The sequence below is a fragment of the Hippoglossus stenolepis genome, chromosome 4 (assembly GCF_022539355.2).
Source record: "Hippoglossus stenolepis isolate QCI-W04-F060 chromosome 4, HSTE1.2, whole genome shotgun sequence".
Lineage (NCBI taxonomy): Eukaryota > Metazoa > Chordata > Actinopteri > Pleuronectiformes > Pleuronectidae > Hippoglossus > Hippoglossus stenolepis.
Genome location: NC_061486.1, coordinates 23,710,199 through 23,731,368, shown reverse-complemented (window position 1 = coordinate 23,731,368; position 21,170 = coordinate 23,710,199). Strand labels below are relative to the sequence as shown.

Genomic DNA, 21,170 nt, shown 5'->3' with positions numbered 1-21,170 from the left:
CCCCTCCATCCTCTCTGTGTCTGTGATGCTTTGATAAGTCTCTCTGGAGCCATGTGTCATATACACACCCGATCTTGTCTGCACAGCCAATTCACGGTATACATTTTTCATCCTAAATTAAACAAGGATTAATTAAAATTGGAGTCATTTCTTTTTACCTCTCCTCCCCACTGTGCTCTGCGGTGGTGTAATCCGTTACACCATCCGAGTGGCTGCTTCAGCTCTACCATGAAACCTGTACTCATGAGCTTTTGTCCGGGCTGTGTTTTATTATAACAATGGTATAGAGCGTGTCATGTTGCTGTGCAGGCACACTGATGGCAGTCTCAGCAGACCTTCCTTCTCAACACAGTTCTCAATTTAGCAAAGAGCATTTTTCCATTGTGCTCAATTTCACATCTCCACTTCCCTCTGATCACCCATTACGGTAATAAAGACACGATACATCTCTTTCTATTCTTCTGTCTCCCTCCCAACGCCTCACACAGCCCTTTCTGCTTAATTACAATACACAAAAGAGGAAAAGCCACAAAGTCATCTGTGGCCTTCGCAAACCCACATTCCAATGGGGAAATCATCCTCTAAACATGGAGAAATCGTTCTGGAATGGGACAATGTCCCGCGTTAATAAACCACCCTCCAACAGAGTACAATGATGTCATTGATCATCTCATGTCATCGTTAAAACCCTGCGTATCATCTCACAGCTTTAATAAAGGGAAAATGTCAACCGTTTACAGGCCAGAAAAGATGGATCACTTGATATTCTGCAATTGATTATGAGATATCTTTATGAAGCATTAGGCTGCGACTTACAGTCCCCTTCAATGATAATACTCTCTGTCCTGCTCTCTCCTGTCCTGTGGTTTCCATCCATGTCGATATTATAAACAGCAATTCTCTGTTATCTCACCGACATTTTTTCCATTGTTACTGACATCACATCACTGAAGAGCAATGACAATGAGCCGTGACTACACATCATTGTTGCTTTGCAATAATTACAGTTGTGATAGTTCACTGGGAGAAAATGACTTAATAGTGTCTGGGTAATTACCCCAATTGACTAGATGCTAGCTAATTGGATTGTTAGAAATTGTGGATGCGTACATCTATGCATGTGCATGTCTGTGTATGTGTGTTTATATAAAGGGAGCAGTTGACAATAAACGATTAAGCCACAGGAGACTCTATTTCATGACATCAAATCAACAGCTTACAGTAAACTGTAAACAATATGCTATCCATTGCATAACATAAATGCCATATATTCAACAAGGCCTTGTTTCAGAAAGTGGGTTTCATGAAAGCTTTCAGTTTGTTGACCCCAAGATGTGAAGAAATCCTGAACTCACTTCCGGGCCTCATCTGGGCCAATTGGGAGCAATTTCATTTCCCTCAACAACTAATCTGTGAATTTTTACAGGTACACTTAACACTTACTTCTAAAGTTAGAAGTCTATTTCGAATCATACTATAATTTTTTCTTTGTGTTTTAATACGTTTCATACAATTGTAAATTGTCCTTTTTATTGTGAATTATTGGACCAAAAAAGCTAAAATCAACTAATTATTTCCTAAAGATTAGACAATTCTAACTTCAAAATTTTTGGTCAAGAATTTAAAGCTCAGTCAAGTTTCTAACATTTGTCTTGGCATTTTAGTCAAAATATACTTTAAACTGTTCATCTCAACATGGGATGTTATGCCGCAATATGCATAACAAAAAAAATATTTTAGTCAAGTTTGCAACTCATTAAATATTACTATATTGTTAATATAACTTTATTATAACGTCCTAAAATGTCATCCTCTACCGGATTTGATACACGTTCTGCCTGTTCGTCACGCCGACGGTAGAGAACATCATCCTGGAGATGACGAATCGGGAGGGTCGTCGAAAATACGGCGACGAATGGAAAGGGATGGACGAGACCGACCTGCGCGCCCACGTGGGGCTGCTGATCTTAGCGGGCGTGTACAGGTCCCAGGGCGAGGCCGCCGCCAGCCTGTGGGACGGAGGGAAGGACGGTCGAACGCCACGGCATACCACACCTCCTCACGAACCACGCTGCAGCTCCTGAGAGGAAGATCACCGCGGTCGGCACGGCCCGAAGAACAAGCCTGGAGTCTTCTTCCGACCGGGCTGCTCGCGTCAAGGGAAGAGAGGTGTTCTCATCCGCTCGCATTCACGCCACCGTCACTCTGGTGTCCTAAGTATCCCAAAGAAAACAGGAACGTGGTGCCTTGAGCACACGGCACGCAGAGGCCGACGTCAGCGACTGCGAGGACGGGAAACCGGTCATTGTCCTGGACTACAACCGCAACAAAGGAGGCGTGACAACCTAGACAAAGGTGATCGGAACGCACAGCTGCAGGAGGATGTCGCTGCTGGCCCCTGGTCATCTTCCACAACATAATCGACGTCTTTTCCTACAACGCCTTCGTGATATGGAGAGAGATCAACCCCGACTGGATGCCGGGCAAGCGGAACAAGCGGAGGGTGTTCCTAGAGCAGCTGGGAAAGGCTATCATGACTCCGTTCATCGCACGAAGGGAGCGCATCCCCGCACGGACGCGTCCGCCGCGGTTGTGAAGGCTGTAAAAGCCGCCGCCGCACAGAGAGCTCTTGACCACGACGACGACGACAACGCTCGACCCGAGCGTCCGGCCTCCTCCATAGCCCTAGCAGCAGCCCCGCTCGGGGAGAGTAAGAGGAAGAGGTGTCAGATATGCCCCAGGAAAAAGGACTGTAAAACTCACACCGTGTTCCGCGGGTGTAACAAATACATCTGCAAGGGCAGCTCACTTGTCTATTGCCTTACGTGTGCGTGCTAATATGTGGTGGGCTATGTGAGGAGGCCAACAGCCGGGGGAAGCAGGGACAACACAAGGGTTAAGGAATATTTAATTAAATCAGAAGATTTGATCACACTGAAAATACTCTGATAGCTACTGCTAGCATATAAATAGTAAGCAAGTTCAAACCATGTTTATCAGGTCTCACCATCCCTTACAGTATGTACCCTGTCACATCTTTCAATCACAGGGTGCTATCAGATTGTCAACAACAATCAAGACGAAATTAGAAGGCAGCAGAGCATTTTCCACCAGGCAGTGTATCTTTGGAGCTGCCATTCCTTCTGGGAGATAAACCTGTTGATATCTTCAAGTCCAATCCATTATCTTGAGGAAGACACACTATCTTATTTTACTTTAATTTAAACTGTAGAAACCGGGTTTCCAAAGCTGTCTATTTCTTTTTGCATTATGCCCATTTCTTTTCTGCTATCTGTGTGAGTTGAACATCTCTGCTTCAAGTGTGATTGTCTCCATGCTTGTACAGATGTGTGGTTTTACCTAGTAGTGAATGTAAAGTCCTTTCAAACATGTTAGGTACAATAACTTGACCTTAACTCAACGGTCACCGAACAGACGTGGACCATTCTCTGATCTGCAACAAACCTGTTGGTTTCAATCACCTCCGCCTGAGCAACCATCGCTTGCCAATGTCTATGTCCGACCTCTGTGTGGGTATACATGCGTGTTTTCACGCAAGGACCTGCTCGTGTGTCACTAAACTGATCAAATAAAGCCAAAGCTATCTATAATCTATAAGCCAGGGGTCACAGACCAAATGACAGACATAATCTGTAGTAAAACCCATCTTAGCAGATGATTTGGACCTTGGCTCAATAGTTGACACATTGTTCCATATTCACAAATCACCTCTTAGCAAGCAGGCTGGGTGCAGATCAGCAGCAGCTGCTCATTAGAGGAGGCGAGTGAGCAGGTCAGAACAATCAGTTGCAAAAATGTACAAATGTATGTAGTTGAAGTTAGTCTCCACAAGCAAAAAGAGATCATGAACAAAAAATATGGCATTATTAAAGTCACCATCTGAGAGACATTAAATTATGCTTATGCCACACACAGTCATTCAAATATTTGTTTGATGGTAAATACACATTATGTTTTATTTCTGCTGAGAAGGCAAACAAACCGCAATGTAATTATGTATTAGAGAAAATCTTTCCTTGAAATAGACAAGCAATGTTGCCATTAACAATACCAGAGTAAAGTGATGACCGGTTTTCAGGTAAGAACAAATTTAAAGCTGTTAAAGCTCCCCACTGCTCATCTTTACATTGAGGTATCTGACTTGGACATTTGCATTCTCACATACAGCCCCTCCGAAAATGTTCAGGAAAATGTCCAGACTTTAATGCATGTCTGACAGCAGCTTAAGATAATTGCAAAGTAGCCTGCTATACCAAGTGCAGTAATTTCTTGAATGTGAAAATGGATGCATATGCACCTGTCAGGGCCGATTTTGCCGGTGGCCACACCACATTTAATGAGCGTTAGCCATGATGTGTAAAAAACCTTGTGAAAAAGAGGTGATAACTAAGTGTTGCAGATTGGTGACAAGTGATCAGTGCTCACAACAGCTGTATCCGTTATATTATACACCCACCAGTCTGGCCAGTCATTGTCATTTGGTATGTGTGATCATTAACACTCCGTAAAGCCCACTGGTCAAAACACCCAGTAACACCCACTGACGTCTGTCTTTTGTCTGCAATGGGAATGGATACAATCAGCATTTAGACACAGGTTTTTATCGGCTCTGGCACCGAGCAGCGGTGATGGAAACATGACACCAAGGTGAATACACTATTTTCATCTTCTATATTTTGACAGTCTAGACACTTACACGTTATGACGGGCACTGAACTTCCAGGTGTTTGTACGAAACTAGCATGAATCTTTGTGTAGTTATGGTTTTCTACATCTTGGGAACAACATGCAACAGCGATTTCTTTCTTCATATCGGGCAAGGTGCAGCACTGGCAATACATCCGTCACCACTGAGTTTGAAAGAGGGACTGAAGTAAAGAATATAAAAGTGTAACCACCTTAACATTGTCACTGGCCTCCGTGGTTATTTCTTCTGTTGTGTGTTTGTTCCCACTTCCGACGTGACGTCAAATGGGGGGAAAAAACTGAAAGGCAAACTCCTCCGGCAATGGGGAAGTCAATCGACTTACTTGTCCGGTTAACCCGTGTTTAAAAACAAATCTGCGTATACCCACTAATTGTGGTGTAAAGGAAATTTGAGCGTTCTAGATGTGCTGGGTTTCGCTTGAAGTGGGGACTTTTCATACAGAACTATTTACTTCTAATAAAAAACAAAGTTAGAGTTAGTATGTTTCTCTGAAGCAGCCATGTTTCCTGAATAGAGTGTTTCTACCCTCAACCCTCCCTCCGGCCGGTGTCATGTGGGGCAAATGTTCATGGACAAACACTCCATTATTGTGTTATGCTTATTTAAAGCTCCTCCAATAGCTGGGATCTACTTAAAAGGCTTTTTGTAGGATAGTGGACAAATAGGACGCCAACACACTTATACACACACAGTGTGTCAGTGGGGTCGGTGACAATAGTATCTGGCATTACCAGTTAAGTCTGTGCAATATCCTTGTGATATTAATGCGTGTGGGATGATGGGGTGATCTTTGTGTGTGCACGTCAGTTTGTGTGGGTGGGTAGGTACACATGTAAGGATGTGTGTTTGTGCTGTGTGTAGTGGTGAATTTGGCCTCTCACACTCTGGCAAACTATCTGGGACTGAGTGGATTTGCATATTGAGCACATTACGACACAAAGCAGCGCGTGGCGCACTGGACAGTATTTCCCCGCCCCCACCACCAGTCTCCAGGCTGTCCGGGAGGGCAACCAGATAAGACAGTAGAGGCATGGATTAAGGGTTGAAGGGGCACAGCAGCATATGGTGCCCCCAGATATCCATGCCCCTTACATTGTTGCAAGACTAACACCGCCTACGTAGTCAACACAGGAAGCGGCGCTCATCCTCGCTGTTTTATTCAGCCGTTACAGTTTAGAGGCGCTCAACAAGCTTTAGTGCCCTAAGGGTCATCAAGCTAAACCATGTGAACTGTCATTAAGTTTCAATGGGGAAAAAATTCCCCAGAAAAGGAGATAAACACAGGAGATCAGCTTGAGCCAGTTTTCACATCCCTACACATCTAACGGTTGTTGATTGTTGAAAATTTGTTCCTCTTGTGATAAGAAAGAGTCATTCCTTTCCACAGTAAGAATATTTGTTATTAATTATTTAATTAATTTACTTTTTAAGGGAAGGAGTGAAAAGTTGATACAGAAACTTTTAAAATTATCCTTTACCTCTCAGCAGCTGGATTGGGTCTGTGATTGGTGGACAGCAGCTGGTCTAAGTCTGGACCAAATATTATACCTAACCCTCGTTTTTATGATGATTAACCTGACTTCCAACTTTGCCCTAACCAGAAGGGGGAACAGACCTCAACGCACCATACCAAGAGCAGCAGAACAAAGTGAACACATTTGCACTGTAGAGTACAAGCTATGGGCAGGCTGCCTTTTGTTAGCATATTGAAGAGTGGGGATCACGCCAGCATATAAACACATCAAATTGCAAGAGCAGCTAATAAACCATTTAGCCTGAAAACTGATCGAGTTATAGCTTTATGGTTTTGGCCCACATCCGGCCCACATACTAGCATTCATCGTTTACCATATGGGCTACTTTAGGTACACATCCAGATTACACAAAAAAAGGGCCAACATTTGTTTTGGGATATTTTGGCCACATTTGCTATTTTACAAGTGGGCAACTTTAGGCTCACATCCATTTTGGTTGGAACCATAAGAAGGCCAGAGGTGCCACATTACTGAGAGAAGTGGCCCACATCTGAATGCTATTAGATCCACTGCTGCATTGGGTGTTGCTGACATAATCCACTCAGCATATACCGGACTGATTTCAATGATCCACATCCCAATCCAGATTCCTCAGTGTGAAGTCTCTATTAAAAATAAATAAGTAAATAATATATTAATTAGTCATGTAACTGTTCTGTGAATATATCCTGTAGTTTATATGACTTTTCAACTCATTTATAGAAATCTACTTACTAGTAGGTGATAATACATAACTGTGCGCTTGATTTGATCAAGTTTTTCAAAACATTAAAATTTAAATTATTAAAGCAGTCCAAAATACAATTTGCACTGCTACACCTGTGTGAATGTGAAGCCTACTGCACAAACAGTTCCAATTAATTGCTTTGGAATACATTTAAATGTCATGCATTTTGTATATTTTTTGCTCTACCATGTTGTGTGGTTTACTACAGCCTCATGTAACCTTGCACATAATCCCAACAACTATAGTAATGATACTATCATAGCAACAATAATATTAAATTCTTACAGAGTTTTAGTATTAAAGCTTTTAGCACATATCAGAATTGGATTCTAACTAAAAAAGTGGATCTTTGCTATAAAGAAACCAAAAGATCTCAAATATAATTTTCTCCATTTAAGTTTTTGGGGAACAACACATGATAAGTTATTTGTGGATATGTATACTGCACTGGAAAAAAATTCAGAAATCACAGATAAAAATCTCACAACCAAAAGATCACAGGTTCAATCTGCCTGTAGCTCCTTGATACCACACTGTCCTTTCCCACCAACCACTGAATTCTCCCAGAGAGGCTGTGATAAAGAGTTCAGGTGTCAAAAGCTAGTCACCCTAATTTCTATTAGAGCAAAAATTTACACTTTGAAAAATGGGAACTATGAGAAATTCTGTATAAGGCTATTTCAGGCATCAGCTGTTTGTGTGAACGCATCAACATGTCCACACTTTTAATCACCCCGTAGCATTTTTCGCACGTGTTTGTGTAAAGGCATGTGTATGTTTTGTCGAATTATGTCTGTGATATTCATCTGCAAGTGCATCTGAATGTGTGCATACTGTATGTCCACACATGAACTGTGCATTCCCCAGTTTGTCTAAGTCCCACCTGTGCCCCCTCCCGTTCTATTGGAAACAACAGTGACAACGTTAAGGTGATGTCTGCTGTAACAATTCACAGATGGGATCTCTCTTGCTTGCCTCGCTCTCTTTTTCTCTCCCTTTTCTCTCTCTCTCTCTCTCTCTCTTTCACTGTGCCTTAACACGCCATTCTTCCTGCCTGTTCACATGCATCAGATCTGACATGTTCATTCGTCGTCTGCGAGGACAGAACAACCGGGGACCACTTCTCAGTCTCATCCTCGTCCCTGGAAAGTCGTTTGTGTGTGGACGGAGTGTGTGGGAGGATGGAGAAATAGAAGAGAGCGAGAAACGTTGAGTATTTGAAAGAGAAGTATAGAGAGTGGGAAAGAAAGACGCTGGACAAGACTGGAACTGGACAAACAATTGGTGTCTAGGGAAATCACATCGCAGGGAGAAACGCAGGCGTACAAGGAGGCTGAGGTGGAACGTAGAGGGATGTAGGTCATGATGAAGACAGAAAGTGAAGTTGGACCTGTGTTTTGAAAGTAAGACTCCTGAGTGAGGAGAATAACACTCGAGAGAGAGAGTGGGGGCTCTGGGGCGCCGTACAAAAGAGGGACTAATAATGAAACTACAGAGAGCTGCTGAAAGACCTCTCCTACAGGGAGCGATTCAGGCACTTAACACACATTTACTGAGAGTCAAAGTGTGTCACACCCAGAGCTGCCCGTCCACTCCTGCAGGGATGTCTCACGCTGGTGTCCTTACTAAGCAGACAATAACACTGTAGTAGCAGAGGCTTTGTGGGGTTAGCAGGACACATACGTCACCAGCGACAGTTAGTGTCCTTATTGTCCTGCAATTGGACTTTCAAAGAAAAGTGTCATTGTTCATGGCTCAACTTTTCATAGTTTGGACCGTCCTTCCTATCGGTTTTGATTGTACAATTTCAGAGGCGTGTTCACAAAGACGTCGGGAAAAAGCAACGCATACAATTAAACAAATGCAACTGCACTTTCCAAGCAGATTATTCTATAAACTGAATGCAATTGACAGTTTGTGTAAAGGCCGTTTCAGATAGAACACTCCACTATGAACCCTATTCTTTTCTATGGCGTGCGCCTCGCAGGGGAGGTTATTCGCTCTTCTCCCTGAGTGGCACAATGTTGTGTGGCAAACCACTTTGTCTAAAAGGGCATTGGTGATGTCATTGTTCAACTTTATTGCTTCTTCCTTTATATGTGAGCTTATATAAAGCCTCTTAGATCATCTGAATGCTCCCATTCTTTTTTCGATCACACTTCTTTTGGTTCCTGTTACTGCATTCCCATATCTCAGCAACTAGCTTGGTGACACGTTGTTATTTTAACCGGTTTGATACTGAAACTAAATCAAAATAAACCAAAATCTCCCTTGTTTCTATGCCACTGATTACAAAGGTAATTAGCTTTTACGAGAAGAGTCATTTAACTAGAGAAAAGCAGCAAAAGCACAATTACTATAGCAGTGCTTTACCCAAACAGACAGTTTATGAATTACCTACGTCAGAGAAAACCTATTTAATCCAGCCCCCTTTTTTCACCCTGTTCTCCTCTGCTGTCTCTCTTTTTGTCGTGTTCTGCATTGTCACTCAGCACAACATGTGAGTGTGAGGACAACAGGCTGAAGGAATTCAAGTTCAGTTCATCCCTTCACCCCGACCACATTGTTTTTGGAACGAGCAGAATTAATTGATCTTGAAAGAGAAAGGACTCCACTCCACCATGCTGCCTGATTGAGGACATTTCCGCATTCATGAAGGAAAAACTGTTTTAAAAAGCTCAAAAGCTGAGACGTAATTTCTGTCAATGCTCTCAGGCAAGCACTTAACAGTCGAGGTAGCCATTAAGGAAGCGCACAGACAGCCTATTGTGTGCAACAGCGAGCAATTTACAAAATGACGTTCCTCTAGAATATGAAATTATCCACAGTGTATTTTTAGAGGCTGCGCAATTATCTGGTCAAGACAACTCAATAGACCACCATGTACTCAAAGCAGGTCACAGGATCTGCATTATCGCTCAGTGTGACACCAGCGAGCTCAGCCCCTGGGTTCATCAAGTGTTGTAAGGTCATTTAGTCGTCGTGCAGATCAATTGCTAATCAATTTCAAATTAGTGATGCAAGCCCACAGGACTCCGGAGAGTACAGTTGAAATTACCGATATATATAGTCCTTGCTTCAGGACTCGCTCGTGTCAGGGAGCTCTGACCTAAAACCACCCACAGCGGAATCTGCATCCCTGCAGCTCCCAACACTGTATTTCAAAATGTCCATCAAAAGCTGCTTTCGACATGCAAAGAAGTTCCGATATTTGCAGTGGCTCCTGACATTTTCAGGGACTTTTCTTGCCAGCCCCCCCGAGCAAAATATCCAGAAAACGTTGGAGTGAGCCCCTAAGGCCACGCCTCTCCCTTTCACATGAACACTGAGAACACAGGATTTCTGTCGCAAAGAAGGGCAAGGGGAGAGGGGACTTCACATTAATATGGAATCGCTACATGTAACGAAAATGGACATTTGGACTGGCAACACAAGTCATTTACTGCTGTTAAACATAGTCCACACATGCAAAAAGGATATTGTTTGGCTGTTTGATTCTGATCCAAATCTTACAAAATGTCCACAGTTTACCTTTCACATATTAGCAATGCATCAGGAGATTGTGTGGGTGAGACAAGTTCATGACAACAGGACAATGTCCAGAACCTTCAGGTGAGGGGTGGCATCTTGGTACAACATGAAGGAGGAAGGACAGAACGTATAAATTCCGCTGCAGAAATCCTGTGTCAGCCCTTATCACCAACATTCCCTCAAATCTTGTTCTTTCTAAATTGACATATTTGTCTTCGTCTTCTACATGTATGACACCTCTTTTTCAGTTTTGCATTCCTCACATGTTAGAAGCCTCATCAACATGCCCACTCGCTTGCCGTGGATTTTCCTGCAGTATTCTCACATGGGCTCACTCGGACAATGTCAGGGGCAACTGACATTTGCGTTCTCACATTCAGCCCCGTTCAGAAAATGTCCGGAGTTCAATGCATATCTGAAAGTAGCTTCTATCACATCATGAACGTATTGGCTATTTTCACATTTTAACCGTGTAACCCCCACCGCTAAAAAAAAGGAATGATGAGTCATTCTCTGAAAGGAACGGGCCATTACGGAGATCCATCAAGACCCGAAACACCCGCTATTAGCATCCGATAGAGGTAAGATTAGGGCTTAGCAAGATTATTATCAGAGAATCATCAAAGTAATAGTGAGAGTTGACCGTTTACAAAGGCGTCTCAAAATCCCTGTGACTGGATGTTACTATAGTCAGCTGCTACTTGAACAAATGCTATGTTCCATTCCTTTAATTTAGCAATTGTATATGTGAAATTGGAATTATTTAGTCCGTCTAATTTCCTAATTTGTGGCCTTTTGTGAGACCTCGTGTCACTTTACCCATTTCTGTTGAATCAAATTTACTGCAGTCCCTTTTGAAACGCAGATTTATTTGACTGTGAAACCAGTGTGTGGTCTACAGAGGAGCGGGGTGAGGGTTAATTCCCAGAAAGGTGACCTGAGCTTCCCCAGAGCAGAGTTTATGGGGTGGTAAATAACTGTTTACATTCCTCATGCTGCAGTTGCAGTAAAATGAATTCATGAAGTAAAATTCATATGAGTCTTGTCATGTGCGCCAGTCACAGCGGCGGACTTTATTTGCTGTCAGTGTTTCCTGTACCATGACCGACCAGGACATTTTCAGGGTGTTTGAATTCATTATATAATTTATATTATGTCAGATCAGCAACTCTCAAACGACCGGCTACTGGAGGAACACCTCAGGCAGCTCATCTCATCAGCACCCTCCCATAGTGATTTTTCCACACAATGACAAATGAATTATGAAACAAATTAATAATGTAACTAGAGACAGGGCTAATCTAATTCACTTTTCTTTTTTTTTTTGGTAAGCTACAACAGCCTCATAAGGTCTGTCTGTCTCTCTCCTCCTGGTCGGGTCTCTGTCTTTCCAACAGATGTTATCACCTCTAAACCTTAAGGTCTGCTTGGTCAAATAGCTATAAGTAGTTTTTCTGTTCTTTTCCACTGGTCAAAAAAACCACTAACACCTACAAACATCTTTTATCTGCAGTAGGAATGAATACAATCAGCATTCACTTCCGGATCTACTCCCAACTCGGCAGTGATGGAAACATGACATCCAGCTAAACACTTAGGAGCTGACGCTGCACCTATTGCGTGACGTTATGACATTCATTGAACTCTGGTGCATTTGTGACGTCTAACATGGCAGAAAGGAAAACTATGTTCTGGCAAAAGCAAAGGAATCAATCTGCCTTTTTAGTGGGTGAACCCACATTTTTTAAAAAACCTGCTTATACCCGCTCATTTCAGTGTAAAAGAGGTTTTATTCATTGCTATCCCCCTGTTTTTGAAATGTGCCAATTTTTCAATTTGTCTCCTAAAGGCTCCACTGAAGGAGTTGAAAGACTGTTCACAGATTTCCCACTATGCAGAACAGCTGGACAGACTGAAGTGAGGTTTCTTTCATCTCCACAGTGAGCTCACTGGAGAGAGCTCAGATCTGCTTAATGAACCTAAAAGACAATCTGACTGTCTGGAAACCTGGAGATTTGCGATTGGTGGATGAAACTGATGAGGTCATTACAGTCCGGGGGAAACCTTGATCCTCTGGGATCCACTGTAATTTATTTGCCAGGGAAAAGCCACACACACGCACACACACACACACACACACACACACACACACACACACACACACACACACACACACACACACACACACACACACACACACACACACACACACACACACACACACAGAATGCCTGTTAACACACACCTGTGGGAATAATGTGTGCACAGGAGCATTTCCTTCGTCATTGATCGGCGCTCGTAAAGGCTTACAATGATAAACACAGCAACTATTCTTGGTAATACCAGAGATCAACTTAACGACCCTTTGGCAGACACTTATTGAGAGCCACAGTATATCACACAGGCAGGGAAGTGAAAGGTGTAGGAGGAGTCTGGTCAAATACAAGTCAATTAACATGGATTGTTTCCAGCATGAAAGTGTGTGAGCGGGTTCCTTAAAGCGGGAGAGAATGGCACTATTTGTCCCAGGACTGGGGGGATGAATACAAACCGATGAAAGACCTTCATTCAAGTACAAAGTGCAGGAAATTGATCCAAGCACGTAACCCACTTTTTGCCTGAATACGATTTCTGTTAATAAAACTGTTACACAGATGTAGAGTGAGATCACAGGTCTAACTTTGTTATTTTTGTGCTGTTGATGTGATATGTTACAAGAGTCTGCAACAAAACAGGGATTATTCAGTCAGAGTATCGTCTGTGGAGAAACCTAATTTGTGAGGAGTTGCGAGCGCTGACTCACACTCATGACTCTGCTCTGACTCTTTTGGACTGAGGAGGATTTTTCCACCCTCTTTGTTCACGCTCGGCCTTTGGAACATTCACTCATGGGAAGTTAAGGTCTACGTGCATGTGCCATGTGGATAAACCGCAAACTAAAACTTTTTTTGTGACCATGTGACGCTTTTCGGAATCTTTATTAATCAGCCGGGCTAAATGTGAGTTACTGATGTGATGTGCGAGTTCTGTCAGCAAAGGTCCCTTCAAACCTCAGGAGCCAGTAAAGCAAAACTGCTCATTTGAAGGAGAGGAGCTTCAGGGTGCCACGACATGAGGAAGACAGCCGCTTTAAATATGTATAAGCCCAGGGCTCTTCACACTCACACACACAGACACTCACACACACTTGAAAGGACAGCCAAGCTAAGAGATCTCATCCGTCTCATCCGTATGGCACAACCTGTCACAGTGTATGTTACGGACCCGAGATATGACGCATGTGTAGACTCACTACATCTTCCCCTCAGCACCTGTCACCAAACATACAAAGAACTATTACAAGTCAATGGTGATTAGTTTTTGGGGCGGTGTATAGCTCACCTGGCAAGGCCTCAACCAGCAGAGGCCTGGGTTTGATTCTGACCCGCGGCCATTCATGCATGTCCTCCCCCACTCTCTCTCTCTCTCTGTCCCCCCTTCACAGCTTACTCTCTGTCCTATCCATTAAAGGCAATAAATAGCCCCCAAACTATATATATTTTTAAATGGTGATTAGTTTTCCATCCTTGTGTTATAAGGTTCACAAGTGCCCCAAGTTTATGAGGTTCCTTCTTTCTAACTTAGGTCGGCTTTACCATCTCAGAGCAATTTCCCAGATCCACAGACAGGTTATCCTGCGAATGGCCTCGTGGCTCGAGCATGTTCAGACCAAACTGTTGCTGCTGCTCAGTGGTGTGGTGGAACAAATTACATTTAGTTTATTACTGTACATAAGCACATTTGTTCATGTACCTTAACTTCTGTAGATTTATCTTCAGATACTTTTTACCTGTACTCTAAACTTCAGTGAATATCGATACTTTCTCCTCCACTATATTATACAATGATTTGTGTGACATGTTCAAATTGCTTTTTACATTTATTAAAGTAATCAATAATGAGAGGGGAATTGGTCCATTGATCCAATCAGAGCAGACAGGTGACATTAGAGCCCGCCTCTTGCAGCGGCATCATCACTGGTGAAGAAACATCTGAAATGGAGTCAGCCATAATGATGGAGTGGACCGTTGCATGAGAGAATAGGCTACACTCTGCAAGTGCTTTTACTTTTAATACTTTAAGTATATTTAAAAGCAAGTCCTTACTTACTTCATCTCAAATAGAAACATTATTATGGTACTTTTCCTTGAGTGCATTTTTGTCTATTCATTTGCATTATATGTGTCCTCCACCACTGCTGCTCATACTACAGAACTGCGTCACAGATTTTGATCCCTGATATTAAGTCTTAAATTTCTCACATGGCCTAAAATAAAACTTTTTAATATAGTTGTACATAATCCCGATGAGCTGATGCCATGATAAATGCCACCCTACTTCCCCAGCACGCGTTTTAATCATCTAACCCAAATGCAGTTAGAAAAACACAACTGATCACATTTCTGCATCAACCGCCTCACCCCGCTCCCTACACGCTCATGATTCACTCACGATTTCCTCATTCGCCACCCTGATTAAAGGTACAACCAGCCCCACCATCTCAAAGCGCCAAACCTCCAAACCCCCAAACCCCCAAACCTCTGTGAACTGACCACATCAGATGTTTCGCCCCAGATGCTTGGCCGAGCGCCGCGTTGCTGAGCCGCCTGTGGACTCTCTGGGACCTAGTTTAATGTGTGCTTAAGAGACCGTGGGACCGGGCGGAAGCTGCGCTCTCTCCCCCTAAATATCAGCCTATCATTTATTCATTCACACTCCCAGAATGGCCGCCGCCGCCATCATCTGAGGACCCTGTCGTCTGAAGTTCTCTGCGCCTCTGTCGCTCAAACATACACACGCACATGCACTTTGCAAGCGGTCCCAGAGGTCTTTTAATTTTTTGAGAGGTTATTTTTAGAGGGGAAAATAATCGAGGTGGAAAGTTCCATCTGTCCAACACTCTTGTTCCAGCTGCTCCTTTTTAGCGGCAGGCAGGCGGAGGAGAGGAAAAACACTACTTATCAGATAAAATTGACACAGACAGGATTTTTTTCATCATATGCATGTTCTAGTTATATGCTCAGTGTATTACATGATTTAAAAAATGTGCAAGATCACCTGGGGTTACAAAAACCAAGAGTCTGATTAAATGACCCGCTGCTCTGTCCGGCACTTTAATATGTTTTTCTCTATTCAAAGCTCTGGTGATTCTTCTCACTCTTAACTACCTGCAAAAAAAAATCTAGCTGAGTTGACAGGATTTGGGTGATTATCACCTTTTTTTAGACCTTTTGTTCTTTGTAATACTACGTAATTAAAAATAGATGTTGAAATAGTGGTGGTACGAATCTGTTGCTCATTCTTCCACCTAATTTAGGGCCATTTTGTTCCTTGGTACCGGTCTCACTGATACTGTGGACCAACTGTGTGTCATGAATCATATTTAAATATTGAATTCAACACTTCAACATATTTTCTCTTTTTAAGGCTCTTGATATTCTGTTGTCTAGCCAAGTACTTGAGCATCAGCTTTGACGCCATTAATAAAAGTGATTAGCAGTTTGTTTCTTCATTGGACCCTCAGTCTTTTGTAAAAGACTGTGGTTATGATGGTTACCGCTCACCCCAACCGGTCGAGGCGGATGGCTGCTCACGTCGAGTCCGGTTCTTCTCGACGTTTCTTCCTGTTAAAAAGTTTGTTCTCTCCACGGTCAGCAAGAGTTTGCTCGTTCTCTTTGTTTAAGGTCTGGACCTTAATATGTAAAGTGCCTTCAGATAATGTATGTTGTGATTTGGTGCAATACAAATTAAAGTTGAATTTAATTATTGAATATAGATGTTAAAATAATGTTATTTGTCCATAAATATGATGTGCAGGGTTGATCATTATGTCAGATTTATCATACCACATAAATACAATGTGCAATATTCATATTATTTATCATATCAATAACTGTACTTCTGTTGTATACTCTTTGCACCCTCGACTTGTGTTTCCTCAACTTATTTTTTACATTTGTATATTTTCCTTAGTAAATCTTTGGAACAGGAACAATTTGAACAATTTGATTTGTGGATGACACTTTTCTTAATTTTGTTGTGCTTGGGCAATGCCAATAAAGTTCTTCTTCAAGTTTTTACCGTAATAGCGGGATGTCTTTCGGTCTTTGAATCACCAAAAACATCCTCTCCGATACTGTGGACCAACTGTGTGACGTGAATCATACTCGTTGATTTAAGTGAAAGCAGCCAAATTAGCAGAGGAGACGGTGTGAACAACAAACGGAGCCGGCTCACTCTGTAATTTCATAGCGGGGACTTTGCGCAGAGACTCAGAGAGAGCGCAGAAGGGAACTGGTCTAAGTTCAGCTTTGATGCAGACACGAATGCCCTGAATGTCAATGAGCTGGAGAAAACTCCACGTCGTCCTTCTTTTGTGATGCTCCAGCGTTCCTCATCCCTCGATGGACTCCTCATCTCAAACAGCGGGATGGAAGCCTGCGGGGCCAATCTGAACATTCCTCTGTAGGCAACTTGTTCTATAGGACGTTATTATGCAAACAACCAAAACAAACAAGTGCAGTTGAAAAGTTCAGAGCCACCACCACCTCCTCCTCTGCTTGACTTTAATTTACTGAATTGATTAGACCTCCCCATCGGTCCCCACCACACCCCAGAGGGTTGTTGGCGGTGGATCGTTAAATAGGGGGCTTCGTGGACAGAGCGGATCTGTGCTGGTATATATATTTTTTTACTGGTCATTTGTGTTTTTCTTTCCATGTTTGTGTCAGTGCACTTTCGTGTTTTTATGTCTATTTCTGATTTGTATGATTTTTACCAATCAAACTGCAGGCACTGCAACATGTAAACTAGCCTGAGTTCTAAATCTGGCCCATTTACATGTTGGAAACAAGGACGCATTTTAATTAATGTGCATTGTCCCTTTTAAATAAACACATACACTATCTATGTGTAACAGGGGTGGAGGAGAACATGACACGCCCTTTGACAAATGCTGAAAGTACTTGACCACGGCTGACACCTGCCCACTGTGAAGTTCACTTCCTCTTCTTGCATTTGCTCACAGATTTCTGCTTTTCAAAACTTGTATCCAACGTTTACATCCAATCCACGGGTACAAACACACACTGGACGGCATGTACATCCCATTCAAGCCAAAAAGACACGGAAAAATCTGAGTGGAACAAGCCGGACTGTGAGCATAATGAACAGATCAGATCAATCCGGTGACAATGTCTGACATGCAAAAAGTGGAGGTCAGTACACACAGCCAAAACAAGCAACCACAATCAATACCGAGTTTGCTGCATCAGAATTTATTTATAGAAACACTGGCAGCTCCCCACCAAGACGCAAGGGGAGGGAAGAGAAACTGTCCAGAGAAGGAACGCACGCAGCTTCTCTTGTTAATGGAGCCGCTCAGCTCACACATGCTTGTTTGTTCTCCTACAGTAAAGTCATTTGTAGTCATGAAGCTTCTTCCCTCACTGCAATAAGCGAGGCAATAAACTGGGTAGACATTTGATCACTTTGGGGGGGAGAAGGACGGGATGGCCACCATCTACTGCTTTCATTTCGAGCCATTTTGCAAAGGGCAGACGGACGGAAAATCAAATCATGTTGTTGCACATACGTGTACGTGTGTAAGCCTGAGTAAAGCTGACAAGACACCGTCCGTCCACTCAGCGCAGACGTACACAGCTAAACAAGTGAGCAGCGGAGTGAAACACCTGGGCAATCTGGCTGTAAATTCAATCTCGCACAATTGTTCTGTCCAAATTGACATGTCAGGCCCGGGTGTGTGTGTGTGTGTGTGTGTGTGTGTGTGTTTGTCTGCATGGTTCAGTGGAAATGCTTTTCTTGTCCGGAGAGGAGGCTCAATGGGGAGACTGTGTTTTCTAGCATTTTTATTTCCATGAAATATTCTATGAGAGTTGAAGTATTTCAAACAGAAGCTGATTTATTGTCAACACACAGCTATTTATCAATCCCATAATATATTTGAACCATCATCATTTATTAGCCTGCATCATATTTGCTTGAATACATTCACTAATGATGCTCATTCAGTCATTAGCACCGATTCATCTTTTCTGCTCAAACTTCTTTCTCTGAAATACAGGAAACAGATATATAACTTATATAATACTACAATATTATGGTATACAACCTATGGCAAAACTCACTAAACTTACATGCACTCTCAATGGAAACATTTTGTATTGCTAAAATAAAAATAACAATAAGGCCATTGTACTAAGTGGAAATTAATACATGGTCAATATTTGTGGCAATATTTCCATCAATAGCGAAATAACAGGTTCAATATAAATCTATATATATTAAGTACAGCGAAGAGCTATAAGGCTGAACTGATGTTCCTCAGGTTTGTAAAGTTTTAGTTCAAGTTTAAGTTCAAAACCACAACCTTCACTTTAGTCGTTAAACTGTACAGATAATGATAATATGAAATGTATCGTGTTAATTATCGATAGTCCCACATGAACATTTTTATCTTGATATATTTGAATGCCCCATCCTCCAGCCCTTTACACAAGGACAATGAACTTTGCCATTTAGTGTAACACACACATGCACGTGCACACACAGCACAATTTCCCCATAGAACAATTGTAGGAATATACAGTGATTTGTGTTCCTCTCTCCTGTGCCGCCTGGCCACCGTGCGTTTCGTTAATCGGGCGGATTACGCAGCGCCACCCTGCACCGTCTGCTCCGTTTCTATTTCAAAACACACACTCTCCCGCTCCTGTGCCACGTTTAAAGTGAATCACTCTCGTTTTTTCTTAAATAAAGCAGCAATCTGTGTTGTGTAAGACGCGCAAAAGCAAAAGTAGTATCAGTCGGCAGAGCGCATTATGGATGAGACGCGCACAATCCAAAAGTGCTTTTTCGGGGGAGTAGATGCCACGGTGACTGGAATACTGAGGAAGAAAAAAAAGGAGTCTAAATCTGTGCTTTAGTTTTTTGTGATGGAAATGCCGGGGATTTATAAGCTTGATCCAAACATACAGTATTAAGAAGGGAGGGGGGGCACGCGCTCCTGGAGAGGAGAGGTTGAGCCCCCGTGGCACAATTTAAATCCAGATACATCTGTTTTTGCAATACTGATGCAGATGATTTGTAATGATGATGTGTCCACGTGATTCAGACTGTAAGCCCTCTCCCTCAAACCTATTATCATCGTTATTATTATTATTATCATTATTATTATTGCGGGGTGGTGAGTGTACAAGGTGCGAGCTGCGTACAGCTTGGATGAAGTAGACTGAAGTTCCCAGAGGTGGATGAACTTACCCTCCATGCAGAAGATGACCAGCCAGGCTATCCATAGGTCCGAGTTGTGAAACTTCACCATGGTTCGTAACTGTTCAGGGACTCGCTCTCGGTTTGGAGCCCAGGTCCTTCTTCTCCTTGTCGAATCACAGCTCCTCTTCACAGTTTACTTCAAGAAAAGTCACCGCTCCTTCTAATGGCGTCGGACATGAAAGCAATCAGCGGGTTTTTACGCACCACATTTTCCAGAAACAGCGAGAAAAGCACAAAGAGTAGAACACGCAGAGCATTGCAAACCGCCGCCGGGCACTCGTCTCTCTCCTTCGGGCGCTTCTAGTTCTTCTCCTCCTTCGCTCCTGCGCTCTTTGGTCACTCCAAACTGTTGTTTTAAATTCTCTGCACCTCTCCTGTCACTTTACGCACGCTTGGATGGAGAAACCGCACCGTGCGCGCCCGCTGGTGAAGGAAGATGTTCCCACAGTCGAGAAAGTGAGTTTAGGCACGGAGCAGGAGCTGGCACTTCTCCCGTGCGCTCAGCGACACTCTCCAACACGTCTTGTTGCGCTCCATGGTTTCTTGTCTGCTCTGCCGCGGGGAGCTGAGCGGAGCCGCGAGCAAAGTCACACAGCGGAGGGAATAACTGCACTTCCGACTGAAGGCTTTCAAAATAAAAAAAAAAGTGGAGGTGATGCGTAAATGGGACAGAGCGGATTATAGTTTGGACAACAGCGTTGTCACGAGGTGGCAAAGGGTGAAAGGTCAGTGAAGCACTTCCTTTAATATGTCACACATGTGCACTTCCCCCGCACTTTCCTGTATTCAAATACAACACACAAAAGACTAAGGAAATGTGAAAAACAACATAATAAAAAGAAAATAATTTTAGAAAGAAATATCATCACAATGGAAAACATCTAAATTAAATATTTTGTGTCCGTCTAAAAATACATTTCAGTGAAATGCCACATTTTTTTTTCCAATAAAGTGAAGCATAATATCCAATTGACCTTCTTGGCACAATCTGAGCCATTCCATATTTCTCATGATAAAACTCATGTTTTCACATATATGTCACTAGTTTTTATTCCATCTGAATAAAACTGTTTATCTGTTTAAAAAAGATTTGTGAAGTTAATTTCCCTGAACAACCATCAGCTTGAAATGATTCTCCCTGCAAAAAAAATGTGTAGATTTGTAACCTTTAATATTGATGTTTAAGATGCATACTTTAAATACTGTATTCTGTAAATGTAATAACATCAGATCAGCAGAACGTGGATTTAATGGTTTGGACATTTCGTGCACCAGAAACTAGACCTTCACACTGAATAGTTTATGTGGGCTGTTGTAA

At 42.6% G+C, this 21,170-nt stretch overlaps 1 protein-coding gene across 2 annotated transcripts in view; it reads right to left on the bottom strand.

Annotated features, from left to right (window-relative positions):
* igsf11 (immunoglobulin superfamily member 11) overlaps window positions 1–20,424 on the bottom strand; it is a 106,637-nt gene extending 86,213 nt beyond the window's left edge. For both annotated transcript variants that reach the window (XM_035154148.2, XM_035154149.2), the window contains exon 1: window positions 19,841–20,424. In XM_035154148.2, the coding sequence (XP_035010039.1) occupies window positions 19,841–19,901 (61 nt within the window). In that variant the 5' untranslated portion in view covers window positions 19,902–20,424. The remainder of the gene's footprint in view (window positions 1–19,840) is intronic.
* Between the last annotated feature and the right edge of the window lie 746 nt (window positions 20,425–21,170).